Source organism: Synchiropus splendidus, chromosome 2 (assembly GCF_027744825.2).
Source record: "Synchiropus splendidus isolate RoL2022-P1 chromosome 2, RoL_Sspl_1.0, whole genome shotgun sequence".
Taxonomy (NCBI): Eukaryota; Metazoa; Chordata; class Actinopteri; order Syngnathiformes; family Callionymidae; genus Synchiropus; species Synchiropus splendidus.
The window spans coordinates 14,871,557-14,895,012 of record NC_071335.1 but is presented as its reverse complement, the minus strand read 5'-3'; the positions used below and the strand labels follow the sequence as shown (position 1 = coordinate 14,895,012).

Here is a 23,456-nt window from a genome sequence, read left to right as displayed (position 1 = left end):
ATGAGGTTTCATGAAACAGAATTGGAAGTTTGGAAATGACGTGAGGTTTCATTGTATGAGTTGTTCAGGACCAAACCGACAGTGCCATCTGGTGGCCACTGAGAATCAGGACAGTGTTTCATGAAACATCTTCCGTCCTTCACTAGTCGTGGGGTTGAAGGATTTAGTTGCATGTGCACCTCGACAACGACATGGTTTTACATGCAGCTTAACAAAATGGGGCAAAATGAGCTACAGGTCAAGCTTCATCTTGAGATTTTGTGCATCTGTAAAACTAAAGTAAGACACATAAAAGGTTAGACTTTAGATTGTGGAGCTCACATTACGAAACAAATGACTTATTTACCGTAAAGAATCTGCAGAACATACATCTGGAAAGGTATAGTCGGGCTGAACAAGAATGAACGCAACTTCATTCAGAATAATAACAGCTTTATGTTGATGAGACACAGATCAATAAGTAGTTTATTATGGTACTGTATGATGTTTAAGCGTATCCAAAAATAGATCCTTAAAGATCAAAGTGATCCTCAACAAACATAACAAGTACTTTCCTGTGAGAAAAATAAACAAAAATCCTTATTGGGTACAAAAGGTAATGTATTACTGGTTTCTCCCAGCTCCCGAATTGCTTCAAATATCTCCAATGTGACCTCAAAATAAAGCAGCACAAGAGATTTCTGTCATCATTTATTGACATGATAGGACATGATAGCAGGTGCTCCCATCTTCATGCAGACAGTGCATCAGCGTAGGAGGCGCCACAGAGGCGCACAATCACAGGCGGAGAGGTTGGCACACTTGATGGCTTCAAGAGAAACTCCTGCTCCCAAGAAGACGTCCCAGCCTGCCCCGAGTCTGACTCAGAGCAGAAAGAAGACCTGGCTTCAAGCTGGTGGAGCGACACCAAACTAACATGTGGGTTCCAGGCACTCGGCCAGGAGGCTCTCGTCTTCCTCTATGTCCTCCTTCGCCACCCGACCTGGCAGCTGGTAGATGTCTTCAGCTGCCACACCCATGGGCTCGGCCACTTTCACTGTCAGCATATCAAGAGTCAGAGTCGTTCCTTTAGGGATCTTCACCTTGGCAACCACAGACTTTCCCAACTGCAGAAACAGAAAAGAGGTTGATGTGAATAAACCGCACCTGGAATGAAATGGCCGAATGTTTTAAGTCAGTGGAGGATGCTGGAGCAGCTAAGTCTCTGTCACAGAAGGGAGAGAGGGGTGGTCTCTGGGAGGGATTCGAGGATGTGAAACAGAGTAGATGAGGAGAGGACTCTGGCTCAGACAGCGGAGCTACATTTCAGTCTGGTGTCTTGAGTTTGAGGGAGGGCGTCTCACCTTGTCGTGACAAGCCTTCTCACAGTCCAGCATGCGCTTCACGCCACAGCCCAGAGCCCTCTCCACCAGACGAATGGAGCGGACCAGCTCGGCGAGCTCCTCTTGCACCAGCGATGCCTCGTGGTCGTTTCCTTTCCAGGTCTTGTCCAAGGTGATGTGGCGCTCAACCACTTTGGCACCCAGAGCGACAGCTCCCACGCTAATGGCGATCCCGCTCTCGTGTCCCGAATACCCGATGGGGATGTCGGGGAATTCCTTCCGGTATTCCTGAGGAGGAGGAGATATATACATAGGATTATAGCCAGCTATAAATCTATCAAGTAGCTCAGGACCACTTACTGTGATCACTTGGAGATTGACGTCTTCAGCTTCTAGAGGATAAGCGCTGGTGCACTGAAGGAGGGCGAAATTTTGGTTGTGCTTCTTGACAGTCTGGTAGACTCGACGCATCGTATCCATGGACTGCATCCCACTGGACACGATCATAGGGCGACCTACAGCACACCAGGAAACACGTTGCGTCTTCAGCTCATTCCGTTTTTTTCCCAGAGCCAGGATGGTTTTTACAATCCGGTCGCATGACTCTGGCAGAACCGTGTCTTTTTTGTAAGTAAAATTTCTGGTCTAGAATAATAAGATCAGGGCTATGGCTACGTTAGGTTATTAAACGATAATAATGCTATTTGGAACATAATTTCATTATCTTATATCAATGTTAATTTATGTTGAATAGTGGTGGCACTTTAAATAGTTAATTACGATTCATTTAATTTAATTTAATGTAATTGAACAGTTTGCTCTCCAGACAACAGGGAACCTTTGTCAGTGCAGGAGTTCCTGGTCCACTGATCCCACTGATGCACAAGACACGTGGCAGCTGGGATGATAACAACAACAACAAACATGGAGGAATCCCTGAACAAAAGCAGACAAAAGCATCTGTTTGCTTTTGTTCAGGGAGGTTTTTCACTACACAATGGCCAGGGTTTCCACTACTCTGAATGGACTTGAAATTCTTTTAAAACTGAAATTCTTATACAAATATTTTCAAGACATTAAAAGAGCTTTAGTTTAAATAGGGTGATATAAAAACTTGAATATAGACACCATCGTGATTTATTGTGCTATTGTCAAACTGATGCAAAATAAACAATATTTTGTTGTTTAAATGTATGAATGGCTCCATCATTGGATTCAGTAATACAGTGGTACCTCGATTTTCGAACGTGCTGGAATTCGAACAAATCGGAGTTCGAACAAATTTTGAGTTTTTTTGCTTCTGATTTTGAACGAAAATCCAGAACTCGAAGGCGAGTCTCAGACAGAGCGTGACTTGGTTTATGACTTTGTCACAGCCAAACTGCACAGAAGCGCACATTCAGAGCTGGACACGCACCGGGCACCTCTTCACTTCTGGAGAGACGTCACTCACTCGGCAACCCCTCCCACATGCAGCGGCCACACACATAGAGGAACAGCGCACCTGCAGCAGACACTCTACATTCACTCCTACAAAAGACTATTTTAAGGCTTGGAACGCATTGTTTCTTTTTCCATTCATTGTAATGGGAAAAATCGATTCAGATTTCGAACAATTCGCTTCTGGAACGGCCGCCTGGAACGGATTGTGGTCGAGAACCGAGGTACCACTGTATACCAAATTCATTCAAATTGGAAAATGTGGCTTCTTGTGGCAAATATTCTTCTACCATTAAACTGCGATTTATTGAGATTAATTAATCACAAATTCTCTAATTAACTAGATTAATTGTTTTAATTGAATCCCACCGCTAGAATTAAAATAATTCAAGTAATAAGGGCAATCATGTGATTTTATTGACTTAAAAAAACCCAACATTACATGCATACATACATTTCCCCCGATCACTTACGTACCTTTCTTGGCTGTTTTTTCCAGATAGGGAAAGTTGTTGGTGTCTCCTGAGCCCACTTTGAAGAATGGCACGTTGAGTTCATGGAGAAACTCAACTGCCATCTACAGACAGAAAACATCCTTGTCAAGGAGGGAAACGCTGAGCTGCTTCTTTAAACCAGCAGGTCTCTCACCTCATCCATTCCAGACGCAGTGAAGTAGATCCCGACCTCCTCCGCATACTTCTGCAGCTCCCTGTACTGCTCGTGGCTGAACTCCAGGTGGCGCTTGTGTTCACCATAGGTGGCCCCCCAGGAGTGTTCGGAGTTGTAAGGACGGGCCAGCGCTTTTCGGTTGAACTTAAATTCCAGTTCACTTTTCTGGAACTTGGCACAATCTGCGCCACAGTCCTGCAACACAGACGCTTCATGTCTTCTCTGTACTTCTTCTTTTAAGCATAAATACCGACACTATTCGCACCCAGTGAGACGGTTTTCAGAACCGCTGACAGAAGGGAAAGAGGGATGAGGGCGAACCAATGAAGAGAGGATGCGTGAGGCTGCGACCGTGGAACTTTATTTTACAAAAATAATTTAGGAAACAAACAAACTAGAATGAAATAAAGTAGCGATCATGTTGCACAGGTTAACGAATGAAAAGTCACGCATTTCTTTTTCTAACGTAATCGTGTCGGTGCAGCAGCCAAGCCTGATATATCGTGCACGCTCGGTGATTTACCTTTGCCATTTTGATCATTTTCTTGGCAATTTCAAGGTCTCCCTGGTGGTTCTGTCCAATCTCTGCAATGATGAAGCACGGGTGGCTCCCTCCGATCATGCGGCCGGGGCACAGCTCGAAAGTTAAAGGCATTTTGCTGGGGAAAAAAAACAATATAACGTCAAGAAATCAGTGGAGTTGTAGCCACTGAAAGCGCCTGAGTGAAATCCGGAAGAACCTCAATGCAGCGCACGATCGAGACGTGTCACGACTTCCGCAAACGTCACAGTTACGCGAAGCCGGATTTTTAAAAGGAACACGTTACTCCTCCCAGATGGAAAGCAAACGCGCTCCATTGTTGCGGGAGCTGGTTTGACAGCTTTTACTCGTTTGACACCTTCTTTTGTTCTGTGGTTAATGATGTGTCCGCCGGCAATTCGCAGACTCTCCCGGTTTAACCACCATTTCTATAGTGGATTTCCTGCTGTGACGCGTGTTGGCGTGTGGCCTTCACGCGCACCCAAGCGGCTCCGACTATTTAACAAATACCTGTATATGAAATGCGTCTTCATGGCGCCTTCGATTTAAAGGTTGTGAGGAATCAAGTTAGTCATGTTTGTCATGACTTAAAAACACATTTACTCGGCTGTTTCTATGTTTATATCAATTCTAAATAATTGATCGTCCAAGGATCAAAGCGCAGATCACTTGAATTCACTTATATTCAGAGAGAAAAAAAAAGAATAGGAGGCGTCATGTCACACCACCTGGGAACCAACATGGCACATGAACTTCAGCCCATTTTGAGACGAAAGCCAAGATAGAAAACCCCCAGAGGAAATGTCATCTTCATCGTGGTGCATCGTCACCTCCTCTGCCACTGTGGTGTTCGGCTGCTGCCGTCTCAGACCGAGACACAGCGGATCATCATGCAGTGGAGGTGACTGGATCGTGGCCCTTCATCCAACGCGGTGACCCTTCATCTCACCCAGGACATCACGCCTTTGAAGTGCTCTCACACAACCGTCCCATCTCATGACTCTGCCTCGAGCTTTTCAGTGTTTCTTTGAGAGAAGTGAACTGGATCACGTTCAAATGGAATGTTCCAACTGTGCAATGGAGCACACCCAGCTATTCAACAACACGCCCGGGATCAACATCACTGCCACACACACACACGCACACTCGTGACGCCCTTGCTGCTTGATCTCCTGACGAATCTGACCAGGCCATTTGTACATATTTGTTTCTCCTCGACTGAGTCAATACGAACTTTGGTTCGTCCACTTTCTCTCCCACAACAGTTCACAGCTGCTGAATCACTATCTGCCACTTTAGCACTTTTACTCAACACCAACTGGATCAAGCGGTTTAACAACTAAACAACTCACTCACTTAAAATAAAAAATAAAAAAAACTTAAGTAAACGCAAAGTTTAGAAGATCATTAACCAGAGTATTAGACTCACCTTTGCACCTGCTCATAAAATGACGTCACCTCCCAGGCGCAATGCACGCCCTGACCTCAGGAGGGCGCCGAGATCACAGGTTTCACTTTACGCTTGTAAATTCTCCCGCTTTTTTCCAAGCTACTTTGCTGAATTCTAGCAGGTTCGATCACACTGTATAATGTGAAAGAATCACGTCAAACAGTAAAGAAACAGCAGCTGGAGTTTTACTTTTTAATGACATTGAAATCAAATGGACAGTGAACATGCATGACCGAGCGAACGCTGGCTAAACCTCTTCTATACCACGTTTGTCAATTACATCTTTTATATTCTGTTTATATAATCGCCTTCTGTATATGTACATAGGTACACACCAAGAGTACAGACACGCACACACACACCCGTAGACACAAACCTTGTAATGACTGGACTTTGCTCGGTGCCTTGTCCTGGAGTGGACCGGCTTTGTCAAAAAGGAAATGCATAGTTGGAGAAATTCAACACAACATGTCACGAGCAGACACAGAACACAAGGTACACAAGTTTTCTTTTAGAGTTTGGTCCTTAAAATGCAAACGCTGTGATGATACTCTGTTTGATGGATGACAAGGAGGAGAGAATAAAATCATCACGGGTCACACGGAGAATGACGGGCGAGAGTTCGCACACAGCATGTTCAGCAGTAACACTGTCGTGGGGCCTGATGGAGCCCCGTGCAAACATCGACGCTTTCCCTTTTAGTGTAGAGACGTTATACACACACACTCACATGAGTTGCACAGGACCTCGAACCATGAGACCTGCTCTGGATTGTACTGTAGTTTGTGGACGGAGGAGGAAGTGAGGTTTCAAAACTTCATGAAACGACTGGAACAGTTGGGATGTTTGATGAGCGTAAAGCAGGAGCATGTAAGACCTCCTCCAGCGGACAAACATTTTTTGGGGCGGTGATGGAATGATATTTGAACGGAAAGGCTGCTATTTTCAGATATCGTATGGTGATGGGCCATGATATGGAAGGAGCCGCTGCGAACCCTAGCGGACCAGCGGGGACTGCTTCAGGGAGATAAGGACCGAGCGCATGCGCGACACGTCTTTCGCCTGCTTGCTGGACTTGGGGTTGAAGTCGCAGAGGCGGGCCACTCGCTCCCACTCTGTGCCGGGGTTGTTCTCGTCCATGTCTGAGATCATGGCTTCTTCAGCCGCCCTAAAGATCAGGGGGGAAGGGAGACAGGCAGGAGAGCGTCAGAAGTGACACAGAACATTTGACATCCCATCATACACACCGTCCTCTAACACTACTCCAGGTAACAAATACTAGGTTGAACATGGAAGCTGAAACATGGACAACCACAGCAAGCTGCCAACGTAAACATCCAAACAAGCCCTTGACACAAATAAACAAGTCAAACGCTAGTATGATATACTACACATGAATCCAAGCACAACAGGGCCAAACAAGCTGCAAGTAAATATTTACATAGGTTCTACGGATCAGATTTGACTGCCTTGAATCTTCCCACAATGGAACAGCAGGGATGTGAGGAAAATATTGATACGCTCAAATATTGCGATGCTTGAATGCATGATATTGTATCAATATTTTTGCAGAAATATCACAATACTTGACAGTCTGAGATGGTCTTGATATTTTAAGTTGTCTGCATTCGTGACATGTGTTTAATACTAAGGTTTTCTTTTTGTACACTGGAGTTGATCCATTCCTCTGTTGATCCATGAAATTGAACTGCAAGTCTAACTGTACGGACCTCGTAACGATAAACTTGTTTCCATGTACACAATATTGAATAGCATGATCTGACATTTACCTTAAAATGAGGGCTCTTATGACAATATATTGGTGAATTAACAGCATTAGAGTATATTGTAGCACCACTCCTGTATCGAGATACGTATCGTATCACACAATACCTGCCAGTACACAGACACTCCTTATTGTTGGGGGAGGTTTACAGTGCCAGTCTTGGCAGATATGAGGGCAAACCAGTGAGGAAAGATGCTGTGACCTCTCCTAACAAAAACAAGGTACACACACAGTGGAAAACACGGCCACTAGTGAAACCCTGCCAGGGAGGACAAACCCCACACACAAGAGCGCATGATCAATATTCAATGAGACTGAAACAAGAAGATCCTTGGTGGGTTTAGGATCCATTTCTCCAGAGCGTCGCATCATTCACAAACTTTGCTAACACTGCTTGATGCTAAATAAACCCTCTGAGCAATCCGGTGTCTAATATTCATAAAATACAAAGGGGCTTTGCGACAAAAACAACACGTGGTGCGACGAGGATGACACGGAAACATTCAGCACCACGACCAGGGAAGGACCACAACACGACAGACGGAACAATACAGAGACAATCTAGGATCAGACAGCAGCACAGAAAGAGAGGAGGAACCCCGAGATCTCCTGGGGTTTTCTGGTGTTACTTAACTGGTCTAGGCGGTAGCAAGGATGGTTAATGTGTGTGCTTTAAGGTGAAAAGAAAACAGGGAGAAACAGTTCAACAAGTCAGAATATTAGCAGCGAGGGGGCGAAGGGGGAGGGAGGGGTGCAGGCAATGGAAGCAGTCATGCGATGAGAGTTCATGTTTGAGACCTCCATGGATACTTTGGTTTGGATGACCATTTTACTTACCCCCTGGACTAAGACAAACATTGCTCGTTCACAGATCAGTGTCACGTGAACACATGATCATCAGAGGCCATTTATCGGGACAATTCGGTCGCACCTCCAAACCAGAGCATTCACTGCTCAAACTATCACAGAACTGAGGGACTAATGCAAACACTTCTGCAGCAGTAGCATCAAACTCGTGTGGCACAGAACAACAGTCTATCATCACTACTTCAGCAGGATGAAGTGGCAGTTGTAAGTGAGCTTTAGTTTAAATAAGGTGATATAAAAACTTGAATATAGCCACCATTGAGACTTATTGTGCTACTGTCAAACTGATGCAAAATAAACAATATTTTGTTGTTTAAATGTATGTATGGGTCCATCATTTGATTCAGTCATATACCAAAACCAAATTCATTCAAATTGAAAAATGTGACTTCTTGTGGGAAATATTCGTACACCATTAAACTGCAATTAATTGAGATTAATTCATCACAAATTCTTGAATTAACTAGATTTTTTTTTTGTCAAATCCCACCCCTACTTATAATATATAGTTGAATTACAGCTTATTTTATTGTGGACTGTACTAACAGTTCTGTTAACTTGTGTTAAAAGGTAAATGGCAAGCAACATCTCGACACACATGCAGCCATCCATGCATTCATCAGTGCACTTGACTCAACAGGCGTGTTTATAAAGAAAGTGACATCTCACTAGGAGCCTAACTGCTGGACTACTGATGGGATGAAGTCACAAGAGCGGAACAAACTAAAGATGGATGAGGAGGAGGAGGAGGAGGTTAGTTGGAGCAACATACACATAACCAATGAGTTCAGAGAAGGGCTGTTTGTAGAAGTCCTCATCCAGCACTCTGGATGAACATCCAGACGGCAAAGCAGCAAGTGGACAGAAGAGAACAGAGAGAGTGGTAAAAAAAAAAAAAAGAGAGAGAGAGAGAGAGAGAGAGAGAGAAGGGAGCGTCAACAGAGAGAGAGAGAGAGAGAGAGAGGCATCATTGTTATTACCATCATTAGTAATACAGTGATCAGATTTTAGCAACAAATGGACAATCCAGACTTTAAGTGAAATGAACAGCAGACAGACATCAGCACTTGGGAGCCCAGCCCACAGTGGGGCAACAAGGAGCCATGATCCTCATGGAGCGGCTTGAATCCTGCCTTAAACTGGGGCCCACCAGAGTGAACCAACCCAAACCCTTGACTTGAGAAACAGCTTTCTGATCTGGACTGGACACATCCTTATTTGTTAATAGTGTGGCTCTAGAGGGAGGGCACCATTTTATATTATAGCAAAACTGCAAAGAAAAATGCAATTCTCTTCACAGACTAATTTAGCTGTAACATCTGGAGCAAACGTACCTCCTTCCTTTCATCGCTATGCACAGCCACTCCACAGATGTTAGAAAATAAACAAGGATTCCATCAGCAGGTGGCTGCACCTCACTGATCCATCAGTCAGTAAGTACAGCTTCTTCCTCTCACTGTAGTCATTCGAGCTTTTTCCAACATGAAATGCCGACCTTCTTTTTGACTTCTTTTATCATATAAATCGAATCCCCTGCGCTTATATTGAGGTCTATATTGGGGCCCTACTGAGACTGACTCTTCTAAGGCCTCAAAGCATCTTCAACTAGTCAACAGAAGTGTAAGGAATGACTGAATATTTGATCTGGTTTACGGGTTGGTGTGTCAATACCTGTTGTTGGCTTTGGTTTTTTCCAGCTGCTCGTTCTGCCTAGCATGCCATTCCTCCAACTCCACCTTGGCCTTCTCCTTCCACTCAGATTCCTGTTTGCGAGAGTTGTCATCTGCGCAAAGAATGGTGTGAACAAAACGTCGATTTTGATCCTCTTCGTCAGTTGCACATCTCACGTATAACTCAGAAATTATATGGAATCTGGGCTCACCAAGCAGCTCCAGCCTCTCTCTTTGCTCCTCTCGCCACTTGCGCAGACTTTCAGGTTCAGCCTGGAGACGGTCAGCGTTGGAAATTGCTGCGTAGGCATCTGAAGGACCGTTGCTTTCCTAAAATTGGGGCGGAAAAGTCACTAATGGCAAAGTACTTGGTCAATAAATGCTGTTTCATAATCGTTCACAGAATGTATGCAAAGCTCAATCTGAGCTTAAGAAAAACTACTTTTTCCTTTTCAGGACTGTCCTAAAAAAGCATGATTTAAAAGTGTAAGTACTTAAGTCTCTGAGTTGAAATAAAGTCCTGATGATGCAACTGGTGTGATTTTTGCAAGGACAGCAAAAGGAAGGGGAAGTCAGCATCCTCCCATCAGTCAGAGACGAGCATGTCTCTTACATAACACCGCATTTACCAGAAACATTCATTTCATGAGTATAAAAAAACCGGACATGCTGTTTAAAGTGATCCACTAAAATGCAACTCTGCTGCAGAAAACCGACTGTAACTCTTGCAAATCAATCGGAAATGACTGAGACTTTGTTAAAACTCATACTTCAGCCATCTCAAATTACAGGGACAGGAACTTTCCCAGATTTCTTAAATATCAGAACCTCTTCATATAGACAAAAAAATGTAAAAAAATAAAAAAAATAAAATACAGCTACTAATAGATTACAAAATATTAAAATTTGGATGGACTTTTTTTTACCCCATGAAGATCTCCATTAATGACCCCATCTGCAAGGAAAAAGAAAAAAAAGTGAGAATGTGAGAGAACATATTGCCTCTACAGCCAGGAAATGACCACAGTAAAATACTATAAACAAATGTTCTTAACAAAGGCTGCTGCTTGGCCCAAGCATAAACGGACGAGTTACCCATTCACTGTGGTTGACCGACTATTGCTGCATATATATTTCCATTGAAACGTCTCAAACTCATCCATTCTTTATTATTGTTGTAATTCGTTTAGTTTAATACAACATAGCTTGGTGCGACTATCGGATGACCTTTCGACAGATGGTCAATGTAAAAATGAATAATTCACCACATGAACCACAACCTTTCTACAGTAAAATGCAACCAAGAACGCCCATCAACAAGACTAGAAATACGTAAAACACACTTGAACGCGCACTGTTATATACACGTTGGAGACAGTATAATACATCCAAACTTCCATGGACTCTCTCCAGATATATTTTTATGTTCCAGAATCGAAACTGCAATGGGCATTTCCGCCTGGCTACGTACGTGTTAGCAAACAGAGCCTCTTGCAAGCGCTGACACACGAGCCAATACGCTTATTTCAGACCATGTGTGTGCGCACGGTGTAGAAGAACACATTATAAAAGAAAGAAAACAATACACAAATCAAATGTCGAAACAGTATTCGTGGTCAAAGGTCATTTAGCTTGAATAGCATTAGCAACTGTGCTAGGCAGAACTAACCGGAAGTGATGCTGTCATCAACGAGCTCCATTCATTTCCGATAGAAGAACCTTCGATATATTTATCGATATGAAGCAACTGATACAATGGTATTCCCTGTTTATTGTAGCTCCTGACTGTCTGGCATTTTGGTGAAAGCGTAACCGAAGCGAAAGATAACAGCGACGTAAGCACCCGAATGTTTAGTCGACCTTGACGCATCGAGTTAAGTCCACACAGTGGAATGGAAGAGTCCATTACAAAGCGGGTGTCGTACCGGACTCTCCGAGGGAGGAGGGCACCTCGCCGCTGTCCAGGATGCTGAAGCCTTCATCGTTCTCGATGCCCGCAATCTCGCTCTCCTGTTGGGCCAAGAAGGCAGCAGCGGGGTCCTCCTCCGAGCCGACGCCGTTCCCGCCATTGGGTGCGTTAAGCATGTCAAAGTCATCCATTTTAGACCTTTTTTTATTCGGAAATTTCACGGAGAGTCCAGATCAGGTGCAAACGCTGACTGACAACGGTAAGCTCAACGGGAAGGAGGACGGGCGGGGGAGGAGCCTACTGAGACGGTAAGTAGAAAAAAGACCCAACCAAATGTGAGGACGCGAGACTGACATCATGACTAACCAATGGCAAGCGAGTACTTGATGTCACTGACCAATCGGGTCTGTAATGTGGAGGACGCGAGTCCCGTGACTCAAATCGTGTTCGAAGAGTTTAAAGAACCAGCAGCGTCTCTTTCATGTTTTTGTCAAAAAAATGTAAACGGATTTTGATTCCAATATAGTCTTATAAACATCTACATGCTACCATTACCGTTTGCACTGAAATCAGACAACTGTGATCACACACAGACGTGAATGCCTTTCTATAAAGAACTCGTTTTTGAAGGAAATAAATTCTTACTATCGCGATATCTCATCTGAACGTTTGGTCTTCCCGTCAGTCCGCAGTTCCTTCCCACAATGTTGTAGTTAAATATTAACACCTTCTTCAAAGACTCAGGTGACATTCACCTGAGTCACACGTTTTACGCTGGTTCTCTCTTCTTCCGAATTACATACACCAATCACACGTTTATTTCTAGTAGTAGCTACATAAATCGATAACAGCAATGCACAAAAAATGCACCCACCATTTTTAACAAGTGCATTTTTGTGTGACTCAAAGGAAGCAACAGATTCATTGGACCGAAGCACCTTTATTTGGACCTTCACACCAATTAAATAAAATAAAATATGTCCCACAATACACGTATGTGGTTGTTATTACACTCATTTGTGTAAACATTTAACACAAGGCAAACGAATGTTAAAACTGTGCCGGACTCAGGAGATGTTAATTGGCAACACATCAAATGAACCCAAGTATATTGTGTCTTAGACATTCATCCCAACGCACTGTCCAGTTGAGAACATAGATATATATCCCCAAAACCTTAAATAAAAACAATAACAGGGAAACACTAGAACTAATATGATTGTTTGGAAAGTCAGTGGTTTGAAAGAAAAGAAAAAAAAGTAAGTCAGTAAGGCTTATTAGCAGCATTAAAAAAACAAACAAAAAAAAAAACCAAGCAGCTGAAACATCATATGTTTGCAAAACTTTGGTCACTCTTGGAAGACAATCCTTCATGGTATCAGTTCCAAGCTCTAAAAAACCTTGGCTGATTCGAGGTGGAAACATTTTTCCAAACTCATGAAAACTAAAAAACCTCCTCAGAGTCAAACCTGTCTTATGGAATGATATACTTCAATAGTAATGTTGCATATGACCAGTAATAAATCAAATATGAACTGAAAATACCTTTTCATATCCACAAAATAAAAAAGGCGACAATGCCAAGAGTGTCATATTAAGGCCAGGCTCATTTTCAGTCAACACCGAGATATGAAGATGAACGAGATATGAAGACGCAGATGTACCGAAAGGTAATGTGGAATTATCCAACCTAGGGTGGAAGCTACCGATCTCATGTTTATGATTGCATTTTCCAGTGATTTAAAAATAGAATTTAAAAACAGAGCATTATTTTGTCTACACAAATATACTAATATCCACACCCAATAAATAATGGGCATGAGGAGACCCTTTCTCAAGTTTCACAAAAGAAGTGGCATAGTGCTGCCAGTAGGCACAATAAAGATCTTAAAACATCCTCAATACAGCCTTCGAGTTGCGTAGTCCAGCACCATACTAGCAGCCCCCAACAACGCGGGCTCCTCCAGATCCGAGGTGACGATCTTGATGTTCTTGGTGGACGGAAGTGCTCGCTCGGAGACGATGTACTGCACCGGCTCCAGGTAGACTGACGCCAAGACTCCAGACAAGATGACCAGGGAAGGGTTGGCCAGATGGAGGACATTGACTATGCCGACACCCAGAGCAGTGGAGGCTGGAGACAAAAATAGTGCCAAGTGTTTTTAGCATGACAATCCTCACATTAGCAGAAGCACGTATCCATGTGTGTCTGACCTTTCTTCAGCACGGCTGCTGCATTGGCATTGCCCTGTTGAGCAGCACTGATGAGGTGAACAGCAGTTATCGGCTCCGATGTCTTCATGTCCACTCCCTCCACCTTCAGCAGGTCCTCTGAGAAACACAGGAGGAAACTGATGGTCTCATATATTTACCGTGAAGGAAAATTCATTTCGTTTCCAAGATCTTAACTCACCGTTGTTCAGCCTCTTGGCTTCTCTCTGCAAGGCCTGACCAGAAGCGTAGGACTCGATGCAGCCTCTGCTGCCGCAGGAGCATTCGGGTCCATCCATTGAAACCATGATGTGACCCAGCTCCGCCGCACAGAAGGTGCTGCCATGGATCAGCTCATTGTGATGGATAATTCCTCCTCCGATGCCTGCAGCGAGACCACAGACATCTCAGTAATACTCATCCTGGTCAGTACTGAAGCACTACTCTCTTCTCACCTGTGCCGGTGATGACAGTCACAAAGTTCTCCACTCCTTTTCCATGGCCAAACTTCTTCTCAGCCAGAGCAGCGCAGTTGCCGTCGTTGTCGATCCAGACGGGCAGGTGCAGCTCTTCGGACAGCGGTGTTCTGAGGTCCACAGAGGACCACTCGCGGATGAGCTTGGTGGAGTGCATCACCACGCCGTCTTGTGGGTTCACACGCCCGCCCGTGGACACGCCTGTAACACAGCCAGAAGTATTTCCAGTCACTGACACAAGAACTAGACACACTCCCCATCATATATTGAGAGTAAATATTACCAAATTATTATTTGGTTTTTAACCCAGATTGACCATAACATCCTCATCCTCCAAACCCACTATTCACAGCACGCAACAATCCGTAAGAAGCGTGTTGAAAAACGTTAATAAAGGGTTTGGCAGCCGTTATTTAATAAAAGAGGAATGAGTTCCAGGCATAAAGGCTGGGATTAACTGTGATCAAATCTCAGTGTGTGAACATGTTCTGCTAAACAGGCAGATGTACTGTTGATAGTTACCAACACCGAGGATTCTACAGTTGAGGCTCACGGCGGCCTGAATGGCTCCTTTACACATCTTTTTAATGAGCTCCATTCTGTCCTCAAAGGTCTTTGGATTTGGCTTGGTGAACTTCTTTATTATGTTCCCCTGAAAGAAGCAGGCGGGGCGTTTCGTTTGAACAGGAAAAACGTAGTTGAAATCATCAAACATCCACAAGTGACATCAGCTTACCTTCACACTGACGATGGCCACCCGAAGGTTGGTCCCACCCAGGTCGATGGCCAGAGCGGACTGGGTCTCCAGAATGTGCTCGATGTCCTGTGAGACACAGTCTTTGACCGGAGGGAAGCAGAAGCCCTTCTGCAGAGCCTCGTCCATGTTGATGTTCTGGAGGAATTTCAGGATGCGAGGCACGGCGTTGCCATCGCCATAGATTTTAGAGCTGGTAGATTCAAGATGAGAAAAGACTGTTAGAATGTTCTCCATTCAAAACAAACAAAAAAAAAAACAGAGATGGGAGATGTTCTTGGCAAGTCCTTAAACATTTCTTTGGAACAGAAAGACTGCAACAACAATATTTCCGAACATAAACTGATACTGTTGATGCTCTAAAAAATATTATTTTGCAAGTTTAAAAAGGAAATTGCAAAAATTGTTATTCGGGGTGGCAAACATGTATTCAAATTACTGTAATTTCCGGACTATAACCCGCTCCTTTTTTCTCGCAGTCTGAAGGCTGCGGCTTATACGGCATCGCGGCTAATACCTGGATTTTTACAGACTGAAGAGCGTCATGCTGCCAAAACCTCTGTCACACCAAACTGATGAAATCCCAGGTGTTTTATTTACCTTAAGGGGAACTGTGAAGCAGCGCATTTAGAGCGCTTTAATGTGAATAAAAGATGTAAGGAGTTCATGATTCAAGTTCAGAACATTGCCCAGTTTGTTTCATGAGTAAGTCTGAATGCCGGATCCGTTTTCAAAACTAGTTTAGAAGTGATCCTCATGCATTTTTAAGCTTTAACTTCTGAAACACAAACAAGTTCTACAACTCACCTCTAACTTGGGGACTGAAATGAAATAAAACTTCCTGTGAGCTTACCAAGGGTATCTCTTCCCAAACTGCAGCTGCAGAGCATGGAAGACCTTATTTTGAGTGTCCGCATCTCTTACATGTAGAACATTCTCACCTGGCGAGAGTCACGACAAAACACAAATCTAAATACATTTTAAGGCTCTCATGAAAATCTACGAAGTACAGCATGTGTGACAGTTTACCCGTCTCTCTGCCTGTTTGCCTCGTTCCCAGGTTGACGACTGGCGTCCCGAAGGCCCCGGCCTCCCGCACCCCGCAGCTGCTGTTTCCGATCATGCAGCCGGCGTGAGAGACCAGCGTGATGAACTCCTCAAAGGGAATGTGCTTCACAGCCCGGAAGTTGGGGTGCTGCTCGATGCCCTTCTTTCTCATGACGCGCACCATCTCCTTGCTTCCTGGAGAAGCCCAGTGCAAAAGTTGTTTTTACAATCCACGGTATAAAACCGCTCCCAAGACAATCTCAGTGGTGAAGCTCAGAAACTTCACTGTAATGATCAGGAGCAAAGGTTCAATCAAGTCACTAAGGCTGTGAAAATGGAGCGCGGCCAAATTGGCCAAAATGAAACCGCCTTGTGCAGCAATCTCTTGTACTTTCACTTTGTTTTCTGAAGTTCATTTTAAAAACGGAGTTTCATCTGTGTTGCAACATTTTTAACATTCACACTGTGCTCAGTGTATTTTGTAGCACCAAACAGAGGGCAGCACACTAACCAGCATCAATGTTGGGGAAGAGGATGAGTGTCCTTTTGTTGAAGGATATTAGGGCGTCCAACATCAGTCCGTAGATTTTGATAGAGTGCTGAATGTCTGTGGTCACCGGATGCTGCAGTGCAACAATGTAATTTCCCTCCTGAGCTTTGTCGCCTACAAACACACACAGTTTTGTATCGCAATGAAGTACAAAGACATCAAAGGAAGCCAGGAGACGGTTGTTCAACTGACCGAGCCATTTCCTGATGATATCCAGGTAGTCGTCTCTCTGTTTACCCAGCAGCTTATCATAAGAGGGACAGCCCGAGAGCAGGATGCGATTGTGATCTTCACACATGGCGATGAGGTGCTGCTCGGCCCTGCGCGTGCAGCAGGCGTGGTAATGGGCTAGCTTCGTGATGGCATGGCGGATGGAGTCGTCGATTGTGCCGCTCACCTGGTAAAATGACAACACGGTCTTCAACTAACCATTTCTGATATACAGAGGACTGGGTTGACTGATGTGAAAGATGTGACAAATTTAAAGCTGGAAGAACCAATGTATGGCAAGCACAATGACCAAAACACCAACAGGGCTTGAACATCCAGTTATCAAATATCATATGTCTGTTTCTATGCGGCGAAACACACAGTTTCTGTTTTCAAAAAGCTATCAGGCTTCAAAACAAGCACAGCAAAAAAAAGTGAAAAGGAAAGTAGAAGAGAGGATGTGGCAGTTTTCATATGGGGCATGGACTGGGTGGCTAGAGAAACTAATACACAGAAACTTGCTTTTGGCTGGGAATCTCTACGAAACCTGTGGTTAAAGCACTTCACAAAAAGAGCAAAAACGTCAATAGTGTGTGCAAAATAACCACTATGTAATTATGTAACGCTGACTCAAACGGCCGACTTCACAACGAGGTCTTCTCACCTCTCCTCCTTCCACGTGAAGAATTCTAATGTTCATTAGAGCTGCTGCAGTTGCGAGAGCCAGGGCGTCGAAGCGATCGCCGTGGATGATCAGAATGTCCGGTTTCAATCTATTCAGGACGTCGGGGAGCTTGACCAGAGCAAGACCCACGCTCTCCACCATGGCTGACTCGTCCTCTCCTCTCACAATGGTGTGGAGTTTGGAGCTGATGTCAAAGCTGTCCTGCTCGATGATGCGGTACGTGTTCCTGTAGAGCAGGAAATGAACATGAAGCTACAGACCTCTTGTTTGTACAATTAAAGCTCTGATAAATTAGTTGTTGACTAAGGGTGGGGTCCTCACTAAAGGAAAGCGATGCTCTGACGCAGCGTTTTTCTACTGGGGTGCCGCAGCATAGTAGTGTGTCGTGAGAGAGTGTCAGGTGGGAAAATGCTCCAATTTCTCCGTATTTGTCCGGAGACAGAGGTGGGCGATATGATGACATGTGTTGACATTCTAACTGAACCTGAGGAGATCACATGGAGTCGCTGACATTCTCTCTATCCACTATAATGTAGAGCTACAGTGTATTGATGCGCTGATCTGTCCGGCTGAGCGGCAGCAGTGAAGGATATCAGGTCATTTCCATCTCCGCCACTCACTCACCCATAGTCGTCAATAAGATGGGAACCAAGCACGACGACTTCCAAATCAAATTCATCAGGATGAGCCTTGATCCCGATCATGATGGGGGCCAGCTTGGAGTAGTCTGCTCTGTTGCATGTGGCCACACACACCCTCAACCTCCTTTTGCACTGCAACAACAAGCAAGCAAAATGTACAGATGGGCAGCAGTATCAGCCACTACAGCCCAAAAATAAAAAGTCGTACCTGATTGTCTAAGTCCATGATGTCTTTTTGCCGTTTGCTCCTAAGAATCTTCACAGAGTAAAGCTCCTGTACGGGAAAAAAAAACATGAAACAAACGGGTTAGTACCATGTAACCAATTCAAAATGAAATAGCAATTGGAAATACAAATAACCCATGGGTGATACTCACACTTGGGCCTTCCAAATATTCACATACTGAAGCATGAAAACAAAAATAAACTACACTAAAACGCTTTGAATGTTTCATTAAGAAGGCATGCAATAATGTAAAGCAATGAGTTACAACACAAATGACGGAAGACAAATAGATTTTTATAAATAAAAAGGGAATCAAACAAACTACGGGTTCAGACTTTCCTGCTGCGTAAACGACTGACAACCATCAGACCAAAACACTGAAGTCATTTATCAGGTCAAGTTGCTTCTGAATATAAAACTGGAGGCTTAAAACATTAAGGCTTAAAAGAAAGCAAAGAGCTTAAACAACAACAGTGAAACAGGTTTTAATACAAGTTGTTGGTGACCCCGCAATCGATGGTCATTTCCTGGGTATTAATATGATCATACATATTCACACATTCTTCATATGTTTCTCTTCAAACCGTACACAGAGCAAATGGAGCAAATAATTCAGCCTATAATAATCATTTTTCAAGTTTAGGTGAAGAAGTGGATAGAAAAGGAGACAAGCTTGCCAACAGACCAAATTATTTTGGCATACAAGTATAACTTTATTGTAGACTGGATGACTTGAAAGTGCCAGCCCTTGCACTTGACAAACTTGAGTTTTTGCAATATGTAGTGTTACGAGGAAGAACAGATAAGACACTACGAGCTAGTTAATGGCACACAGGTTGGTTGTTGGTTGTTGGTTCATGATAAACGGTTTACTTCGAAACAAATTTTGATTGAAGATTTGCCTGGTTGTAGATTGTAGTTGTAGAGTATTCGTTGTGTTAGTCACAGGCATTGAAGGCATCTTTTGGGCGGCAAATACATTTTATCACAAGACAAAGGACACAGCTTTTTTGGCTATTTATTTAATGCGACAACAACTCAATAATTCAGGGAGGATTTTTTTAAAGATTTGATTTCGTGCATTTATTAGATTAGATATCCTGAAAAGAATATAACAATGTGCAATGACAAGGAGTAAGTACACCTTCTGTCAGTAAAATAAAAAAGACGTCTATATTCGATATTCTATAGTCGATATTCATAGCAAGAGACCAACAACACCAAAACGGGTAAGTACAAGACATAACTGACTTTTGACAAGTTAAATTCATAACATCACTTGTCACATTGGAATTGAAAGGGCAGACAATTGGCTGCCTTTCCCCCAGATTTAGAATTCATAACTCAACACTCCCAAGCCTAAAAACTGAAATAGCATTTAAGAAAAAAAATCAGAAAGTCGTATATGGTCTCGACAACTAACAAAATTAAATCGCTACTTGACATTAGCAGCAAATGGTCCATTGATTCATGGTACAGATTTACTGAATACGCATGTTGAAATCCCCCCAAAAAAGAGTGGATATCTGAGTTATTATACGCCGTAATGCATGGATAATTCCTCCTCACATAACCGTCAGAGGCCTTTACTCAGAAATGCATTGTCTGAAAAAGAATCCTGATCCACCTGTGATCTTGTCAGACCAGAAATACAAGAACCCAAATGCATTAGCCCGGCATGCTTTCTACACAATAAATTCACACTTGAACATGAACGCGAACAGATTTCATAATACGGGTGCCATAAGAATCTTGCTGTATCCGGTACTCAGGTGCAACATGTGCTCTGACAATAGTGGCGATGGTGACGTGTCCGTGTCAAACAGGATCGAGGCGTGGTGGACCTGCCACTAAAAAAAGCTGTTTGAGGTCAAAGGCAGGGAGTGTTCTGGTGTAAACTCTGGCGGTGACAGTTACAAGCTCCTTATTCTTCACTTATTCGATCCCAAGAAGAATAAAAAAAAGAGATAAGCAAGATTCCAGCCACTGAACCTAGTATTAACTTGTCACTATGGTTTCAGAAATGTACTCAGAAGATACTCCCTCTTTCTGCTGATACATACGCGAGTGTGAAGCGTTTTACTGCCATATTCTTATTCTAGCTTTCACATGGTTGATTTTGAAATTCAATCAAATTAAAGACAAACATAGCCCAGAATAGCCTGCCCACTTTCTTCTAAATGATAATCTCATTGCAAGACACTTTCTGGTTCACCAGTTAAAAGAAGACAGGGCTTGGACGAGAGGGAAGTTGAAGATGATTCAGGGAGTTAGTATCTTCTATCTACACAAAATTGGGTTCCATTTCTTCCTACCTGTCTATAAGAACAGCTTTAGCAGGATTGAAAAACAGCTCTTGAAAATATCTACCCTATATTTCTTTTTACTGATTGTGGATCGGCCATTTACATGTCATAAATCAATCTGGTGATGTGGTATGAAATCTGAGCTGGTGTGAAGAAGTGTCATGCATCACTGCAGGTGCATGAAACAACACGGATTAAGTGCCCCAGGTTTTAAACAAGTTATTACTTCCATTTAAGAAGAAGTCAGTAAATAAACAATTTGCAGTACACCACCAAAGCTACACGGACACTAAGCTATATGGGACTGAGACCTTCAGAGATGAAGGACTTGCCTTTATGGCCCAAGAGCACAAGAGTGCTCAGTCATTAACTCCACGACTGGAAGAGTGTTTATTAGAACTATGAGGTTTATACCAGTTCCTGTTTCCTCAAATTGTATCTGAGTACCGATGTGGTTTCCAGAAAAAAACGGGATTTCGTATTCCATTTGATTGACCTTCATCAATGTTACAGTCTCTAAATCCAAAGTACTCCCTGAGATAGTAAAGAAAAATGTATTACAAAGCGAGATTCACTGAAAAATCCAAGGCAGGTAAGATATAATAGGGAATAGTAATTCATTGTCTCAGTGAGTGTCACAACTTCCCACGAAACTTTAGCCAGCTCAAGGACCTCAAGGCTTTCCTGCAGGAAGGAATACAGCCATTGTCATCCACTCGGGAGGTGGGGGTCAGATACCCAATTCTATCTGTTGCACGTTGACTCGAGTCACATTTAAAGAGAGATGTCCGCAACCTGTTTTTCCAATTCACGGACACAACCGGGGGCTTTTCTTATTCAACTAGGCGACAGCCTTCATCAACAATCCGAAGGCTTTGGTCTGGCTTCATTTGGACAAACTGGTTCTGCAGTCTAACTAAGTGATAAATTCAGAGATATTAACCTCAAACAGGATTTACGTTCACTTCAGAAATAGGACTTCAGCGAAAGTTTAAGTACATGACGGACCGTAAGAGGCAGGGACGCTACAAAACTCAGTGTTTACATCAAATGTCATCGCCCTCTGCCAGCTCATGGCTATGTCAACACAAGCTGAAGTAGCAAGTGAATTCTCAAACATCTCTGAATCCGTATCGGAAGGATTTGGGAGCTTGAGATACATTTTTCAAGAGCCATATCTTCCGATGAATTCTTGATCAAGCTAGGTCTCCTGCCCAGGTTGAGAAGACCCCGAGTTAAAGCCCAGCTCTGAATGAACACACAGCCAGCCTTCCACTCAAGCATCACAAGACAACATCAGCAGCCAGCCTTACAGTGATTCAATGGGGGAAGGGAAGCATGCAAAGAAGCAAGAATGACAAAGCAGAGAAGAGACATGAAGCTACTGTACCCATAGATCAGGAGTGTCTATTGAGTAGGACGGATACACACACAGACAAGGACAGGGAGAAAGAAAACACTGCTGAATGACTCACATGAGGGTTTTTGCAAACAAAACCGGGATGCTTTTCCATTCCTAGGGCTTCCTAAAACAATCCTACCTTCCTGAATACAAAAACGGCCTCGCTTAGTTACAAAATGGAGCTGACATATCATGAAAAGAAGAGCATGTGTGAACCAGCAGGTAAAAGAGCGTGTAGAAAGGAAGGGAGGCAGCTTGGCTCGCTGACATAGAGCTGGGGGAGGGGCTCCAGAAACTGGGCCTGGGCTCATTTGCGTCGCGGCGTGTGATTGGTCCAAGTCCAAGCGGAAGGAGAAATGAAGCACTTCGTGGCGCACACATGGCAGCCTCACTGGCTCGTTTCCTTCCGTTTCAATTTGAAAACAATAAAGTCATTAAGGTCGGAAGGCAATTTGTGATTACTCAAGTGGACTATTAAGTTTCAGTAAACATAGCTCATGTTCTATGTGCAGTGCAGTAGCTTTAATTACACAAATATATTTGATAACATCCGCTTTGTGATACAATGAATGCACAATGGATGATTTATGCTGTAAAATATACACTTAAATTGCATCATCCACACTGATACAGTTTCAATTTGGAGTCAATCTGCATTCACGCTTTTTTTATAAATTTTTATTTTTTTATAAAAAATAATTCATGAACTGATTAATAAAGTATATACATATAAAGTATAAACCTTTCCACCACAACATGGGGAGGTTGATCTTAAACTAGCAGAGTTTATATATGTTTACTTTCAAAATGTATTTTTGATAGCATTTATCTCAAGATTTCAGATAAGCACGATATTGCCAAAAAAAAAAAAAAAAGACTAAATGGGGATCTAACAGATTCTTTCATTTTGTATTGACTGCGAAAGAACACACCCTTGGATCAACAAACATTGATAAGCATGATCACAGTGTGCATACTGGTGGAGCAGGATGTGGGGCTTGGAAAGAAGTGCTACTCCATAAAAGCAACAACTTCAAAGGAGGAAAGGTCTCAATACAAGATACCACTGGGGAAAACGTCTTTGGTCACAGAGAAACACGTAGCTATATTATAAATTCAACTTCATACATAGGATTAGTCTTATTACTATACAGCTGGAAATCCATCTCATTCTCAGAAGTCACATGATGCATCCTCACAGCTTTCCTTAACCGAGCCCTTTGGGTTTAAGTCTTTTCTTAAATGTTTGGGGAAAACATGGCTCCCAGGAAACACCATATCACAATAAGGGCTA

The 23,456-nt window shown here is 43.2% G+C and overlaps 3 protein-coding genes across 6 annotated transcripts; all 3 read right to left on the bottom strand.

Annotated features, from left to right (window-relative positions):
- Positions 1 to 686: 686 nt before the first annotated feature.
- LOC128754287 (sialic acid synthase-like) lies at positions 687 to 4,899 on the bottom strand. 2 transcript variants are annotated; one of them, XM_053856796.1, is made up of 7 exons: positions 4,803 to 4,899; positions 3,955 to 4,090; positions 3,411 to 3,626; positions 3,240 to 3,339; positions 1,683 to 1,837; positions 1,344 to 1,610; positions 687 to 1,106 (listed from the first exon to the last, which is right to left on the bottom strand). In XM_053856796.1, the coding sequence occupies exons 2-7, from the start codon at positions 4,084 to 4,086 to the stop codon at positions 912 to 914; spliced, it is 1,065 nt and encodes a 354-aa protein (XP_053712771.1). In that variant the 5' UTR covers positions 4,087 to 4,090; positions 4,803 to 4,899; the 3' UTR covers positions 687 to 911. The 2 variants fall into 2 exon arrangements, with proteins under 2 accessions (XP_053712771.1, XP_053712770.1); XM_053856795.1 differs by lacking the exon at positions 4,803 to 4,899 and having other exon boundaries at positions 3,955 to 4,216.
- A 701-nt stretch (positions 4,900 to 5,600) lies between these two features.
- Positions 5,601 to 11,947, bottom strand: LOC128754927 (clathrin light chain A-like). 2 transcript variants are annotated; one of them, XM_053857924.1, is made up of 7 exons: positions 11,671 to 11,947; positions 10,672 to 10,700; positions 9,958 to 10,075; positions 9,747 to 9,858; positions 8,848 to 8,901; positions 7,843 to 7,878; positions 5,601 to 6,590 (listed from the first exon to the last, which is right to left on the bottom strand). In XM_053857924.1, the coding sequence occupies exons 1-7, from the start codon at positions 11,843 to 11,845 to the stop codon at positions 6,419 to 6,421; spliced, it is 696 nt and encodes a 231-aa protein (XP_053713899.1). In that variant the 5' UTR covers positions 11,846 to 11,947; the 3' UTR covers positions 5,601 to 6,418. The 2 variants fall into 2 exon arrangements, with proteins under 2 accessions (XP_053713899.1, XP_053713900.1); XM_053857925.1 differs by lacking the exons at positions 7,843 to 7,878; positions 8,848 to 8,901 and having other exon boundaries at positions 11,671 to 11,945.
- Positions 11,948 to 12,587: 640 nt separating this feature from the next.
- LOC128754645 (bifunctional UDP-N-acetylglucosamine 2-epimerase/N-acetylmannosamine kinase-like) lies at positions 12,588 to 22,385 on the bottom strand. 2 transcript variants are annotated; one of them, XM_053857411.1, is made up of 15 exons: positions 22,302 to 22,385; positions 18,606 to 18,631; positions 18,437 to 18,502; positions 18,212 to 18,360; positions 17,567 to 17,813; positions 16,885 to 17,089; positions 16,654 to 16,806; positions 16,125 to 16,337; positions 15,949 to 16,036; positions 15,078 to 15,288; positions 14,864 to 14,993; positions 14,321 to 14,542; positions 14,068 to 14,250; positions 13,869 to 13,985; positions 12,588 to 13,788 (listed from the first exon to the last, which is right to left on the bottom strand). In XM_053857411.1, the coding sequence occupies exons 1-15, from the start codon at positions 22,354 to 22,356 to the stop codon at positions 13,553 to 13,555; spliced, it is 2,301 nt and encodes a 766-aa protein (XP_053713386.1). In that variant the 5' UTR covers positions 22,357 to 22,385; the 3' UTR covers positions 12,588 to 13,552. The 2 variants fall into 2 exon arrangements, with proteins under 2 accessions (XP_053713386.1, XP_053713387.1); XM_053857412.1 differs by lacking the exon at positions 18,606 to 18,631 and having other exon boundaries at positions 22,236 to 22,384.
- Positions 22,386 to 23,456: the final 1,071 nt, after the last annotated feature.

What these genes read in the sequence shown, in the direction of transcription:
- LOC128754287 (XM_053856796.1), bottom strand. Translation starts at nt 4,086, where the DNA reads ATGCCTTTAACTTTCGAGCTGTGCCCCGGCCGCATGATCGGAGGGAGC. An exon ending in AAATGATCAAAATGGCAAAG is followed by an intron (nt 3,627 to 3,954) that starts GTAAATCACCGA and finishes TCTGTGTTGCAG; the next exon opens with GACTGTGGCGCAGATTGTGC. An exon ending in CTGCGTCTGGAATGGATGAG is followed by an intron (nt 3,340 to 3,410) that starts GTGAGAGACCTG and finishes TTCTGTCTGTAG; the next exon opens with ATGGCAGTTGAGTTTCTCCA.
- LOC128754927 (XM_053857924.1), bottom strand. Translation starts at nt 11,845, where the DNA reads ATGGATGACTTTGACATGCTTAACGCACCCAATGGCGGGAACGGCGTC. An exon ending in TCTGAACTCATTGGTTATGT is followed by an intron (nt 7,879 to 8,847) that starts GTATGTTGCTCC and finishes TTCACCTTAAAG; the next exon opens with CACACACATTAACCATCCTT. An exon ending in CCTTGCTACCGCCTAGACCA is followed by an intron (nt 6,591 to 7,842) that starts GTTAAGTAACAC and finishes CCTGATCTTTAG; the next exon opens with GGCGGCTGAAGAAGCCATGA.
- LOC128754645 (XM_053857411.1), bottom strand. Translation starts at nt 22,356, where the DNA reads ATGATATGTCAGCTCCATTTTGTAACTAAGCGAGGCCGTTTTTGTATT. An exon ending in AATATTTGGAAGGCCCAAGT is followed by an intron (nt 18,503 to 18,605) that starts GTGAGTATCACC and finishes TTTCCCGTACAG; the next exon opens with GAGCTTTACTCTGTGAAGAT. An exon ending in TGGCCATCGTCAGTGTGAAG is followed by an intron (nt 14,994 to 15,077) that starts GTAAGCTGATGT and finishes TGCTTCTTTCAG; the next exon opens with GGGAACATAATAAAGAAGTT.